The 15,441-nt window shown below is 49.5% G+C and overlaps 1 protein-coding gene across 1 annotated transcript in view; it reads right to left on the reverse strand.

The window, feature by feature from the left end:
- The window catches only part of macrod2 (mono-ADP ribosylhydrolase 2), a gene marked incomplete in the record, with an annotated part of 331,272 nt that overhangs the window by 74,092 nt on the left and 241,739 nt on the right, over nt 1-15,441 (reverse strand). Inside the window, 2 exon segments of the mRNA XM_067236376.1 lie at nt 262-332; nt 9,611-9,641. Coding sequence (XP_067092477.1) covers nt 262-332; nt 9,611-9,641 — 102 coding nt within the window.

Consider the following 15,441-nt stretch of genomic DNA (forward strand, 5'->3'; position numbering starts at 1 on the left):
ACTTTGAAGCAGTCGCTCTGGGCTTGGGGTTCGTCCGGGCTACCCAGCGAAGGCCAGACGTTTTGTCGACAGTCCAGCTCAGCTCGAACACCTCGATAACTTCTCCCACTGGAGACAGCAAGCTGCTCAGAGCCGCTGGAGCAGCTGCTCAGAGCCGCTGGAGCTGCTCAGAGCCGCTGGAGCAGCAAGCTACTCAGAGCCGCTGGAGCAGCAAGCTGCTCAGAGCCGGTGTCGGTGAGAGAACGCTAGACATCTTCCTACCTGAGAGTTCTCCTTCAGCCAGTTCTTCACGGTGTTCAGGGCAATGTCGGCCGCAGGCTCGTTGGGAAAACCTGGAAGATGAAGATAGAGGCAGACTGGGTTAGGAGGACCAGCGATCCAGAGATCTCTGTGGCTTCTCTGGGCCTGATTAATGGAGTGTGCAGGCCTCCATCACTCAGAGACCCAGGCAGGGTGCCTGAGGAACTGTTTGGCAGGCATGTTGCCTAATGTAGTTGAAACTGTAAACAGGTGAAGAGGGGGTGAAATAAACGGAGACTCATCTGCTGACACACTCACTCACCTACACACACACTCACCTACACACACACACTCACTCACCTACACACACACACACACACACAGTCACCTACACACACATACTCACCTACACACACACTCACTCACCTACACACACACTCACCCACACACACACACACACGCGCAAAGGTGGAGAAGGCAAACAAAACTCAACTGAGGAAGGCAGAGACAGACACCCTGACCTGCTGTACCCATTGACAGCCACTAACAGCTTTATTGTAATTTATTAGGGCTGTTGTGCCATTGTGGTGGGATTTACAGATCCATTTACAGCACATCGTGTGATTATTCACTCCCCTCCCCTCTCCCTGTGCCCACCGCTCGACTACCAAAGACAAAAAGTAATGACGTATTGACCAGAGAGGCTAAGGAGCCCTGTGGCTAACTGCCATATTAATCACCACAGGTTGGCCAGCAAAGGAACGCACACTCTGTGTTAACACTGAGTATCGATCGGACACAAACAGATTGTGAGTGGATTAATTTTTAATAAGGCAGAGAATAGCTGTGCTGGATGCTGACTCCAACATCATCAGTGGCGGGAGATAACTTCATCCAGCCAGAAGCTCTGTCTACAGACATCCACAACCAGCTCGCAAGACACCTTATCTATCCAGGCCAGGACTACTGACCCAAGCCAGCGCAAAACTAGCCACAATCAACACCAGCTCTTATTCATCAATTAAGGGGTCAAGTCCATAACAACCATAGGTACAGTTCCTCAGTCCAGATCTCTCTCCTTGTCGAAGGTGCAGACATTATAACCTTTGAAGAAGGATTGGGAATAGAATGATCTAGAACTTTTCTCAAGTTCCTCATTGTTCTTCTTTTCCAGTAAACTGAAACCACAGGCTGTCTGCCTGCACATTACTGGTTCTGAATCACAAATGGGGCTTGACTGCATATAGGACAGCAATTGTATTCCGATGTCTGAGACAGACGTCTCTTATTCTCAACCCCTCCGCCTCTCTCTCTCTCTCTCTCTCTCTCTCCACCCCTCCGCCTCTCTCTCTCTCTCTCTCCACCCCTCCGCCTCTCTCTCTCTCTCCACCCCTCCGCCTCTCTCAATCTCTCTCTCTCTCTCTCCACCCCTCTGCCTCTCTCTCTCTCTCTCTCCATCCCTCTTTGCCTCTTTCCCTGTCTCTCTCACCCCCTTAACTCTCTCTCTCTGTTTTATTCTCTCTGTGTCTCTCAGCCTCTCTATATGCCTCCAGGCCTCCAGGAGAGGGGGGAGGGATGGAGGGAGGCGGAGGCAGGCTGTGAGCTGAATACCCCCAGGTCTGTGGAGTCTTCCTGGTCAGATAAGAACTGCTGCCCTCCAGAAGGGCTGAAAGATGCATGTTCACACGCAGAGCTTCCATGAGTCATCGTTGCCTCTGGATAATCGTACACATCCGGGTCCAATCAACAGCAGCGGTGATCCGCCCCCCCCCACGCTTCCATCCAACACACAGACACACGCAGACACACACAGACAGATGTGTGACCAGACAGGTAAGCTGACAATGGTACCTGGGGATACAAACAGCTGCTAGTGGGACGAGCCCCCGACAGGAGGGATGTCAGACGAATAAGCAAATAAACACATAAATAAATAAATATTTAGCGAGGCAGACAGCAACCTCCAGCCAGCCCTAGAGACTGGGGAGACAGGCGGCTCTAACAAACATTAAATCTCCCGTTGAGAACGGGTCTTAATCATAAAAGATAGGCCTGCACTCTCCACGAGCAGAGGGCGGATAGCGGCCAGTACATTTAATCTATTTAGCGGGCAGTTTCTACAAATGCAATATCGATTTGAGCATCATACCTATTAATCATAGTAGGACAGAGAGAGCATGCGTGTGGAAAAGAGGCAGAGGGTATAGGAAAGATAGAGAAAGAGATAGAGAAAGAGAGACAGAGTACAGCAGGAAGAGTGAGAGAAGGAGAATTGAGGGAGGGGGATGGAGGAGGAGGGAGGGGGGGCATCACCCAGGCTTCACTAAGCCTGCCAGCTCTTCTCCACCAGACAGCCCGCTCCAAGGTCAACGGCTGCAGTCAGAGGGCATCGCCAGCTTTCTCTGATCATTCGTCTCCCTCCTAGTCTAGCCCACTCTCCTCCTCTACTTCCCAGAATGTTTTCATGCTCCAAAACAGACACAATACTCTTCTTTTCTCTGCCTCACACCCTCCCACCCATCCACCCTCCCTCCCTCTCTTCCCCCTTTCTTTCTCTCTCTCTCTCTTGCCACTTACGGACAATTTGGGAAGGATTGACAAGCCTAAGTTTCTTCAAGCTTCAGCACACAAGCCTCCACACCTCATCAAAAGTTCAGTCGGTCTGACGGACCTTCTTTCCCCCTTTATCTTTCCATGTTGTGCCACCTCTCTCTGGTGCCTCAGATGTCTCTCCCTCTGCTGGTCTCATTCCTCCTGTTCTAATGGTGGAGGGGTTCAGAGGAACCTAATATGTCAGGTTGTGGAGTACTGGGCTGGGCGCAATGATGGTAACACCCCCTGGGCCCCATCTCCAGCTCTGTCTCTCCATCCCTATCCCTCCTCTCCCTCTCTCCATCCCTATCCCTCCTCTCCCTCTCTCCATCCCTATCCCTCCTCTCCCTCTCTCTATCCCTATCCCTCCTCTCCCTCTCTCTATCCCCCCCTCCCTCTCTCTCTCTCTCTCTCTCTCTCTCTCTATCCCCCCCTCCCTCTCTCTCTCTCTCTCTCTCTCTCTCTCTCTCTATCCCCCCCTCCCTCTCTCTCTCTCTCTCTATCCCCCCCTCCCCCCTCTCTTTCTCTCTCTCTCTCCCTCGCTTTCCCTCCCTCCCTCCCTCCCTCCCTCCCTCCCTCCCTCCCTCCCTCCCCTCCCTTTCCAAGCCTGGGAATACAGCAGGCTGGGGGAGATTTGTCTTAGTGAGGCGCTCTGATGGGCCCTGCGTAGCACAGCGTCACTGATGAGGACCCAGGTGGAGCTGTGTTATTTCTGCTGAAGGCTCCGCCACTTCATCACCACGCAGAGCCCAGCACAGTCCACCAGAGACAGGGAGGACGGGGGGACGGAGAGAGAGACAGAGAGAGAGGGAGAGAGAGGGAGAGAGAGAGAGACAGACAGAGACAGAGAGAGGGACAAAGAGAGAGAGAGAGAGACAGAGAGAGAGACAGAGAGAGAGGGAGAGAGAGGGAGACAGAGAGAGAGGGAGAGAGGGAGAAAGAGAGAGAGATGGAAACAGAGAGGGAGAAAGACAGACAGAGAGAGAGACAGAGAGAGAGAAAGAGAGAGAGAGAGAGAGAGAGAGAGAGAGAGAGAGAGAGAGAGAGAGAGAGAGAGAGAGGAGAAAGAGAGAGGAAGAAAGAGAGAGGGATAAAGAGAGACAGAGAGAGAGGGAGAAAGAGAGAGAGATGGAAACAGAGAGATAGACAGACACAGAGTAAAATTAATTACACAACATCACCAAAGGACACTCAGTGTCTGTTTAATTCCTGCCTGGAGGTTCTGAGACCGTAACATCAGACTGGGACTAGTCTCCCCATGGAAGATCTGCTCAAATTGCTTGAGTTGGATGAGATTATTCAGACTGAGGATTGACAAGGAGAACAGAGGGCCTGGGTGGGCTGGCTGAATGCGGAGTAGGTCAGGGAGAATGTTCTGGAGATGGGAGAGGGACATGGCTTCCCCCCCCCCCCCCCCCGCCGCTGTGAAGACCCTCGAAGAATGACCTGACATTGTCTCCCCCACACACCTCCTCATCCCTCTATCTCCCCCCCACACACATCCTCATCCCTCTACCTCCCCCACACACATCCTCATCCCTCTACCTCCCCCCCACACACCTCCTCATCCCTCTACCTCCCAGCACTTATTTATCTGTATATTATTCAGTAGTCTTTGCTGAATATTTTTATGAAGTGTTTTTTTAGTAAAAATAAATAAAAAATCATCTATTTGGTTCAATTTCATCGTGTAGCACCGTGGGCCTGTGAGAGATGACTTTTCATTCCCCTGTGTGTGTGTGTTGTACTGCTTATGGTGCAAGGACAAATAAAGCAAACTTGAACTTCACTTAAATGAAGTTCAAATCAGGCCCAGGTTGAGGGCTGAGCAGCAAGGGGGGTGACCCTGGAAGAGGGGTGACCCTGGAAGAGGGGTGACCATGGAGGAGGGGTGACCCTGGAGGAGGAGTGATCCTGGGCAGGCTGGAGGTCGCAGAGCCCTGGGTCTCCGAGCACCAGAACCTGGGTGTCAAATGGCCCAAAGCTCGTCTGAACCGACACTGGGACAAGGCTGTGACCATGACCGACTTTACTGCCCAGGGAAGGAAGGAGCCAGAGAGAGGGAGGGAGAGGCAGGGTGAGAAGAGAGAGAGAGAGAGAGAGAGAGAGAGAGAGAGAGAGAGAGAGAGAGAGAGAGAAAGAGAGAGAGGGGGGGGGGAGGGAAGGGGGGAGAAAGAGAGAGAAATAGAGGAAGGGAGTGAAAGGGGGCAGTCTTATCGGTTCCACATACGATGGTGACCTTGGAAACAATCCACACAGGTAGATGAAACGTTTGTCCTACATGCTAAAATTAACGGATGACATTTGATTTCTCTTAAAAAAGAGACAATGCAAAAAGTAGTTATAAAAAAATAAAAAATAAATGTAGTCTAAAACCCCAGGTAAATTTTTCTAAAGAGCTAAATCTATTGTCCTCTGGGTGAAAATGATTTATCATCCATGAAAATGGTAGCATAAGTCTGGTGTTGAGTACAAACACACCGTGTAACCATGGAAAATGGGCTTGGGATGGTCCCTGATAACAGAAGACCTAACCAACACAAATAAAAACCTAATAGGCCACCTTGCTTCCTCCAACACCTCAATACAACTCTATAATACAATTTCCTTCATTAACATTCCATCGTCCAACCATACTGTATCCTGTCATTACTTAACACTTCAACACTCACAATGCCTCGCTCAAACACACAGTAACTGGAGTCAGGTGGCTGAGCGGTGAGGGAGTCGGGCTAGTAATCCGAAGGTTGCCAGTTCGATTCCCGGTCATGCAAACTGACGTTGTGTCCTTGGGCAAGGCACTTCACCCTACTTGCCTCGGGGGAATGTCCCTGTACTTACTGTAAGTCGCTCTGGATAAGAGCGTCTGCTAAATGACTAAATGTAAATGTAAACTAGGAAAGCACCACTTCCCTCCGAGCACACAGCCAGCTACCTCCACACATCCATCCACCCATCCTCAGAGTACCCAGAACCCTCCCAGCCTGGCTCACAGCACCCACCAGAGTAAAGCCCTGGATTTAAAGAAAAAAAGGAGGAACTGGTCTGGGCACCTCACACCAGCCCTTCCCTGGCCATCTCCAGGGAGAGATAAGGTGCCATGAATGGCTTCCCTCTCTAATCCCGGGAAGACTGGGAACGCGGAGCTGAGCTGACAGTGTGGAAACTCTTAGCTGCTCGACCCCTCTGGATGTGGTCGCCCGGGCGGGATGGCAGAGTGGACACGCCAGCAGAGCACTGGGTGGATTACATCCTCATATCTCAGACAGGCTCCAGATACTGTTAAACCTCTGTGTCGACGGTCCTGAAATCCCTCGGCGAGAAGAGCGTGTCTGGGGTGCAGGTGAGCAGTAAACAGGTGCTGATTGGTTGAGAGGAGTGGCCTGGTGATTGGTTTGGCGGTGGTATTGATGCACAGTTGTCTGAATATGTCAGGTAAATATGATGCGTAATGTTTAGTCCTTGGTTACGCACAGTGCCAGTATAGACCTTGTGCTCTTTACCAGCATTGATCATAACGGGCAGGTCCTAAACCTTAAAGTTAATTTCAAGGCTCTGTGTGCTTGAAGTGCTGTCTGTGCCAGCAAGGCCTCTGACAGGAGATGAGCTGTACATTACATTTACATTTAGTCATTTATCAGACGCTCTTATACAGAGCGACTTACAGTAAGTACAGGGACATTTTCCCCGAAGCAAGTAGGGTGAAGTGCCTTGCCCAAGGACACAACGTCAGTTTGCATGACCGGGAATCAAACTGGCAACCTTTGGATTACTAGCCCGATTCCCTCACCGCTCAGACACCTGACTCCCCTGTAAGAATGTACATTTAAATCGCAGGTTGAAATCCTTCCTCTAAAGAAAAGAAGAATCTGTTATTTAATGACCCGTGTGTGTGTGTGTGTGTGTGTGTGTGTGTGTGTGTGTGTGTGTGTGTGTGTGTGTGAGTGTCTAAATGTGTCTCAGAACAAGTAATTGAGTGTGCTTGAGTGAACTGGGCTGGTCTGGAGAAAGAGCGAGATATAGACAGGGCTTAGATAAGAGAGAGAGAGATACACAGAGAGAGAGAGAGAGAGAGAGAGAGAGAGAGAGACTGTCAGAGGAGAAGACAGAGCGACCTCTATCAGTTCATCAGAGGGTCTCCATCTCGACCATCACTACTGATCTTGCGAGACACAGAGAAGAGGCTCCTCCCTGGAATATATTATCCCTGTGAACTCGGGTGGCGTGGCCGTGATTGATGGCCGAACAGAAGCAGCACTTAATAACCTCCATCACGCCGCGCAACCTCCTGCCCCACTGAGGGCGCCAGTTTGTTTATGGGTGGTACCTCCGACACGCTAACCGCACCGAAATTCTGCCTGGGCTAATGGGCCGTACTGAGGGATTGGACTGTCAGCGCCGCGTGAGCCCTCATTTTTCTTCCCGAGCGTCTGAGGCACCCCCTGTGCACCCCGGTACGGCCTGCCTATCTCCCCCCCCCCCCCCCCCCTCCCCCCCATCATCTGTCATGGTCACCAGGAATCCCCCGAATGTAGAGGCGTGAGAGAGTGTCAATTAGCATTAGCTATCCTGACAAATCTTGTTTTTTTTTTTCTTCTCTCGCTCCACAAAGGCCTTGGATAACTTGTCCCTGATTCCTCTCTGTCACCAAGAAGGGACTGGATTTGTTTTGCTTCTGCAAACTCAAGGCTGGAAATGGGTCATGCGTGGATCATTACGGCAGCTGAGAGGATGTGTGTCTCGCATGTAGGTGAGAGTTAGACTGGGAGGAAGATAGGAAAAACAGGAAGGGAGGGGGAAGAGAGATATATTTCACAAGTGGCTTTTTATGAACTTCAAAAAAGAGAAATGACCTTAAACATACTGTTTGATGTAAACAGAATATCTGATTTTGACCACTGAGTAGAGCCCTTTGTGTGTGTGTGTGTGTGTGTGTGTGTGGAGGGGTAAGAAAGAAAAAGAGAGAGGAGAGACAAGACAGAAAGAGAAACAGAGAGAGAAAGAGAATGACAGAGAGAAAGACAGATGGAAAAAAAGAAAGGAGAGAGAGAGAGAGACAGACTCCCGGGAACCCTGGGTGGAGTGAAGGATTACTGCAGTGAACCTCTTTTCAAAGTTCCTCCTCCGCTTGCCCTCTGCAGGGTGATCTTGGGTCTTAATCAGCCGTGGTTCCAGTGGAGATGCAGTTGCATCGAGTGTTAAGCTGTTTATTTTTCGTATAGGCTGTTTAATTCCCCCCTCTGAAACACTGAATCCTGGCCTCTTCACAGCTGCAGTCACAACCTTTGAAGTGCAGGGATGAGCCAGGGGTTGGGGCTGGGGTAGAGGCTGGGGTAGGGGCTGGGGTAGAGGCTGGGGCAGGGGCTGGGGTTGGGGTTCAGGGCTGGGGTAGGGGCTGGGGTAGAGGCTGGGGCAGGGGCTGGGGTTGTGGTTCGGGGCTGGGGTAGAGGCTGGGGTAGGGGCTGGGGTAGAGGCTGGGGCAGGGGCTGGGGTTGGGGTTCGGGGCTGGGGTAGGGGCTGGGGTTCGGGGCTGGGGTTGGGGTTCAGGACAGGGGCTGGGGCAGGTGTTCGGGGCAGGGGCTGGGGTAGGGGCTGGGGCAGGGGCTGGGGTTGGGGTTCGGGGCTGGGGCAGGGGTTCGGGGCTGGGGTAGGGGCTGGGGTTGGGGTTCGGGACAGGGGCTGGGGCAGGGGTTGGGGTTCGGGGCTGGGGTAGGGGCTGGGGTTCGGGGCTGGGGTTCAGGACAGGGGCTGGGGCAGGTGTTCGGGGCAGGGGCTGGGGTAGGGGCTGGGGCAGGGGCTGGGGTTGGGGTTCGGGGCTGGGGCAGGGGTTCGGGGCTGGGGCAGGGGCTGGGGTTCGGGGCAGGGTCTGGGGTTGGGGTTCGGGGCTGGGGCAGGGGCTGGGGTAGGGGCTGGGGTTGGGGTTCGGGACAGGGGCTGGGGCAGGGGCAGGGGCTGGGGTTCGGGGCAGGGGCTGGGGCAGGGGCTGGGGTAGAGGCTGGGGTAGGGGCTGGGGTAGAGGCTGGGGCAGGGGCTGGGGTTGGGGTTCGGGGCTGGGGTAGGGGCTGGGGTTCGGGGCTGGGGTTGGGGTTCAGGACAGGGGCTGGGGCAGGTGTTCGGGGCAGGGGCTGGGGTAGGGGCTGGGGCAGGGGCTGGGGTTGGGGTTCGGGGCTGGGGCAGGGGTTCGGGGCTGGGGCAGGGGCTGGGGTTCGGGGCAGGGTCTGGGGTTGGGGTTCGGGGCTGGGGCAGGGGCTGGGGTAGGGGCTGGGGTTGGGGTTCGGGACAGGGGCTGGGGCAGGGGCAGGGGCTGGGGTTCGGGGCAGGGGCTGGGGCAGGGGCTGGGGTTCGGGGCAGGGGCTGGGGCAGGGGCTGGGGTTCGGGGCAGGGGCTGGGGCAGGGGCTGGGGCTGGGGTAGGGGCTGGGGCAGGGGCTGGGGCTAGTGACAAGCTCCCGTTGGCAGAAAATTGCTAAACTGCACAGTCAGCACCAGTAAGAAGAATCCCATGCGCTCCACCCTGCGCTCCACCCTGCACCACCTTACTTACTATGTAGCTACCCAGTATGTTGGTGTACAACACCGCAGCATCTCCTGCCGTTGTAGCTTGATACAAATATATCCACTACTTGCTGCTACACTTGAGTAGGTCAGTATGAATATGACAGTATGACAGTAAAACTGAAGAGATTACCGTGATGAAGGTGCAGTGACTTTTTAGAAACAATAAGTCAATATAGTGTGAACACTGTGAATGTAGGGATTAAGAATAAGAAAAAAACTTACCATAAATTCCTGTGGATATACACGGGAAGGCCTGTACAAAGAAACATAAATGACAGTTAAATTGGGTTTAAAATCTCAAACTGACCAGATGCAAGAAATATGGTGCTGGCAGTGTCTCAACATTTCTCAACAAGGGAAAGTGTCTGCTTGTGAAAAATCCATTAAACGGTGAAATGTGGCATTTTTGGTTTCTTCACCGCCTTTAATATTGCTCTTAAGTGGTGGCCTTTGAAATACGGTCTGCTCTACACTGTCATCCTTTTCATTTCCTGCTAAGTCAAACACTAACATACTGTACATGTGAATTCCATTAGGCCTCGCAGTAATGAAACCCACCACACAGGCATACGATAAACCCAGTAACAACAGATCAGTAACTCGCCACATGCTGTGGAATGCTACAGGACAGCCAGAAGTTCTGATGGAAATATGAACAACACACTGAACACATCCAATACAGCCTGTATATATTTACAAATTGCTTTTGAACAGATAACCACGTTCGAATTCCCATCAGTCTATCCAGACACTGAACTCCTCACACAGACTAGATTAGTAAAGCAGTTTGCACAGCTACGCACCAGTGCCCAAACGAAGGGGATGTGATTAGTGATGACTGCACAGCAGCCATACAAGTGTGAACATGGCAGGGAACTGTGGACTGGCGAACGACTGGATCAGACCAGAGAGGATCCATAGGTACATGGTTCTCTGCATAGTAATTTACCACTCATTATGAATATCATAATGAAGCAGATTGATCCATCTGTGCGCATCCAGACTGGCCTGACAGCATCAGATTGAGTTTCCCTCATTGATGTTCCTGGAAGTTATACAAGGACTCAGGATACTCTACACATCAAATGTTTTAGTATGTCAGTATCACACCACATATATAAAAAGTTTCTACCTCATTATCTAAATTCCATCAACAGCATCAGAAGTTTGGACAGGTATCTGACATTTTTGGGGGTTGTTATAGCTGAACACGTTTTCAGAATTGAATCCAAACGAGATTCAACGCCGGCTGCTGTCAGTTTAACAGGCTGTAAATAGAACTCTGTGAAAACAGCCCTTCAATTCCAACAGTCGTGGTATCTCTGATAATATTTACATTAAACGTAAACTCACTGGTGCTGAAAACCAGAAAACATAAAAAATTGACAAATTAGTATACATAAAAACCTGCACAAGTGATATTTATGGCTTTCTTTCTAAAATATTATAAAAAGTTACCACCCTGTAATAGTTCTTGCTTTGCAGCACTTTGCACTAGATGTATTATTCAAGCATGGCTTTATAGCTGAAAATAGTTTCATTATTCTTTACTTCTGTGGGCAGGCATAATATGATCCATAGGTCTGGCTCATAGCTTCACCATTCCACATTCATCTTTTAAAGTATATTAATAAACAGTAAAGAGAAATGATTTTTTCAAAGGTCCTATTCATCTTCAAAAGCAGCTGAATACGTGGTTTAGTTCCTGCATTCATCAAAAGGTGTGGCTACGGCTGTAATCTAATAAAATGACAAATGAAAATGGCTATTTCACCACAACTACTAGGATTAATATAGAGCAGCATAAGAGTTGTAAACGGCATCAAATAATAATGAAACAAGTGTTAAAACACAACAGAACAGTTTGACCAAACGTTCAGTTTGTGTCACACTGACCCTGTGAAGCGGTAAATGCTGTTACTAATGGCTCTACGAGCAGGACTATATTTTCAGATGTTTAGAAATAGCCAATTAGTTTGGGTGAGATAGTGTGACTTTGAAATCTAAATCTGCCAGTGTGATACCAATATCACAATGAAAAATAAAGGAATGAAAAAACACCTGATTAAACAAAAAAATAAGCCAAAGACGTCTTTCATTTGTAAGATTGCAATCATAGTGTCTACATTTGTCCTTCTTTGATAGTGTAGCTGCCAGCTCTCTAAATGCATGTCAGTCACTTTAGATTTGCTTTAGGTAAAGGAGAGAGCATCTCTCCTCCACTAAAGCGCTCTCTGGTCTTATTTGTCAGTTTCCTGGTTCCGGCTGTCAAGGTGAATATATTTTCTGAGTGGTGATTTAAATCTTTTAGCAAAGCCTTGACCTTTCCAGATGACTGTCTTGGTCTGACACAAACAACCGATGATGAAGCGTGGAATATAGAAGGGCCATTTTTAGCCCTGTGGCCATCTTAACCCTTTACACCTGAGCATGACGGCATAGTGGATGCAACAAGGCAGTGGTGAGAATCAAGGTGGATCGTTTGATAATGAGGTGACAATCTCAACAGGATTATTTAAGTACTAGGTAAATAATTCACTGCCATTTTAATTTAATTCATATAAATGTAATCATTCGCCTTCCCACTGACGTTATTATACGTCAGTCTGACGTGGTTCTATTCCTGGATCAATTTGACATTACATTCGACAGCAATAAAAAAGGAATTAAGGCAGCCATCATGAAGTATATCATGTAGAAGAGGGAAAACAAATGGACGTAATCTGAAGTGCAGATATGTACCCGCTCCTCTCAGTTCCTCAGAGCAAGGAGAAGCAGACATATCAAGAGGCCTTGACTGTGTTATCCTTGGCCAACCTGAAAGACAGAAATGTCAATCTCCTCAAGTTAAACTCCGCTCTGCAGTTAGAAACCCTGACACCTCAGAGGGAGAACTTGGACCGTGGCGATGACATAGTAGCAGCATAATCAATTAAAACCCTTTTTATTAGTTGTCTGGCCGATCCATTAAAGGGTATTGATCTCTTGGGGGAGAAATGCATTAGGTAATCACTTTTACGGGACATTGTAAAGGGCCCTGATCTGACTCCTTTGTGGCGTATGCAGATGTCACTTACTGGCTTAAAGTGAGGTTACTGCCAGACATAAGGAAAATAGAAATATAATAAAATTGTCCCCCGATTGAGCTCCAAGTGACACCCTGGCACAGCTCCTTACATTCATCTATAACTCAGTCCAACAACTGAGAATAAATCCCTCTCAAGTAAAGTCCAAGTATTAACAATTGTACAGCAAATCAATACCAGTAAATATCAAGAGAACCACTGTTTTGTAGAGTTGCCATAAACTTTAAAATGAGTTACCACCATCCACTTTCAGAAATGTCCTCATTAAATACTGTGCTTTTAAATTTTTAAGCAACAACCTCTGTTCTGGAGCGTTGACAGACGTTGTATTCAGGAAGGCCCGTTTTATTGATCAAGAGTCATCATCAATCCACGCTGTTATGCTCTGATTCAGTCGGAGGGGCATTCTAGGAAAACAGGGCTGAAAATTTACAAATCCATTCATCCAAACTGCAGGGATATTTGCAAGGCCAGAATCCTTTTATGAGCCTACTGAGAAATCACAAAGTAGTACCAGTCCATGTAAAAACCAAACAAGAAAGGCAACTTTAGTTTGTAAGTTTGCTAAGCATAAGTCTACTGCTTTCTCTACCCTGACATAGTCAGGCCACCTCAGGGTTTACCTTTACAGAAGCTTGCGTTTGTTTAGGCATACACCTGTATCTCGCCCGTGGTAATTACCGGAATTGGCATCATAGCCTCTTGGCATGACGTACAGCCTCTGGTTCTGGTTATTATTTCTGGGTTTGTCAGCTCATTAGAAGTGAATCGTTGCGTCCGCCTGTTCTGACATGTGGCCTGTGCCCGGCCTGTTGCCTCGCTGCTTATTTTCCTTTCTTAGTGAGCATTCAGAAATTGGTCACCAGGGAAATTATTCTGTTGCCGGGGCTCTTCCTTAATCTATCACATTGCTTTAAAGTGGAGCACCTCTTCCTCTTAGCAAATGTGCAGTGTGGCAGGGTGCTGGAGTACAGTTTATCAAGCACAGGAGGAGTAGGGGCGTGTGTGTGTGTGTGTGTGCGTGTGTGACAGAGGGTGTGTGCATGGGTGTGTGTGTGCGTGTGTTGCAGTTAAAACCAGTAATATCTGTGTGTCCAACTCTTTTAAAGAACTCGAAAATGGTCAACTCCAATCATTCCTGAACAGTTTATATAATCAACAGTGTTCCTATATCCTCCATTACACAGCATTCCAAACAGTTGACTTTGCCTACCAGGTAACACAGTTAATCAACGCCCAATTCCTTTTGTCATACGTGTTAAAGATCACAGCTTATTAAAGCTATGATTCATGGTCTCTGAGCGACCACACGTGTCCTGACATTATTCCTGCGTCGGCCGTGACTCAGAGACAGGCCTCCGAGGACGCCTGAATCTGGAGGTCGTTTGTTAAGCTGCAGGAGACGACGTGAGGAAGATGTGGAGGCGTGTTCTGGGGCCCTGCGGAAGCTGTCACCGGCCCACACCTCAGGCAAGCTGGATGTGGAGGGAGGGAAGGCAGGGGACTGAAGGGCAGCGCTGTGGGGCGGCGGCACTGTCACAGTGGCTGTGCTGGGACCACTGAACTACTGCATCCTGCCTGTGATACCAGCCCCAGCCCTAGTTCTAGATCCAGGCTCCTAGCCAGCCCCAGCCACCAAGTCCAGCCCAGCCCCAGGCCAGCAGGCTGCCAGGGGAACACACCGGCCTGGACGGCTGAGTAAATAGCCCTGGACCCTGGGTACCGCCTGGTGGGCCGCAGCCTCCTGCTGTGTTTGCAGAGGAAAGATGTGCTGATAAATCACAGCGACGGGACGACACCTTGTACACATCTGAGCGTGAGCAGGCTTTTACTCACGAGGGCCGTGTCGACCGGCAGGCTGTGAATCACGAGCAGAGCTACGAGGAGGAGAGTGACCCTGGGCCGACGGCAGTATTTCAGAGTCACACACGACACAGGGACAAAGGTCAGATCTGGAGGATCCATTTTAACTCATGTGTCTGTTGCTTGGGTGAGCGTGTAACAGCATTGGGAATCAAACGCAGGCACATTAATAACCGCAGAAGCATGTGATCCCTGCAATGTGTCTGGTGTCTGAGGACGGCTCTGGTACGAAAGTCCCATTAGGCTAAACGGAGAAAGGGAAATCATGGAGAGAAGGACGCGCAGCCTAATGGACCGTGAATCCTCAGCCTCTTCCACGGCCGCGATGATCATCTGTAACTGTACCGTAGCATTACAGCCATGGACCACTATCTCTGAGAACGAGGGCTGCACCTTGTAATTAGGCGTTGTTGCACATGTTTGGACTGGAAGAAGGGCTGGTCTTCAGCATCACTACAGTCACTAATCACTATTTACCACTGTGCTGAATACAAACACTGGAGCTCTTCCCAGAAGGCTTTGCATGGGGCATTAAACAAAAGGGCATTGTTGGACATTTTTTATATAGTGATAGGGTGTATTTAGCACAGAATGTGCACAGAACAAATAAAGTAACAATATTTTTGGGTTTGTCTTTGCTCATTAACTGCAGTCTGAATTGAACAGTATGTTTTGGCATCATGGTGACCCTTTGGCAAGCAGGTTGAGTACATAATTATCAATGAATCATAGGGACACATTCTCCAATTAGAGGAGTACACATGCTTATCTGTAGCAAGAGGCTAACCACTGTTTGGATGGCTCTTCTTAATTCTGCTGATTTCTCTAAATCACATCTGTCTTCCACTTTGGGGATAATTATGGTAAGATTTTGGGCTTGGGATGCACTTATTTTGTCAGCTAGCATTCATCGGGGATTCCACTGGTGCAGTAAATCAGCACCTCAGACTTTATGATCTCACTTTATCAACAGAAGCAAGGAGTGATCTGTGATTGATTTCGTCATATTTAATTCCACAACTCTTATGGCTGTCTCATCACAGCCCACAGTGTCAAAGCCAATGTGCAGTCTGCAAATCACGAACGGAAGGAAAGCAGAGTCCA

The sequence above is a fragment of the Osmerus mordax genome, chromosome 5 (assembly GCF_038355195.1).
Source record: "Osmerus mordax isolate fOsmMor3 chromosome 5, fOsmMor3.pri, whole genome shotgun sequence".
NCBI lineage: Eukaryota > Metazoa > Chordata > Actinopteri > Osmeriformes > Osmeridae > Osmerus > Osmerus mordax.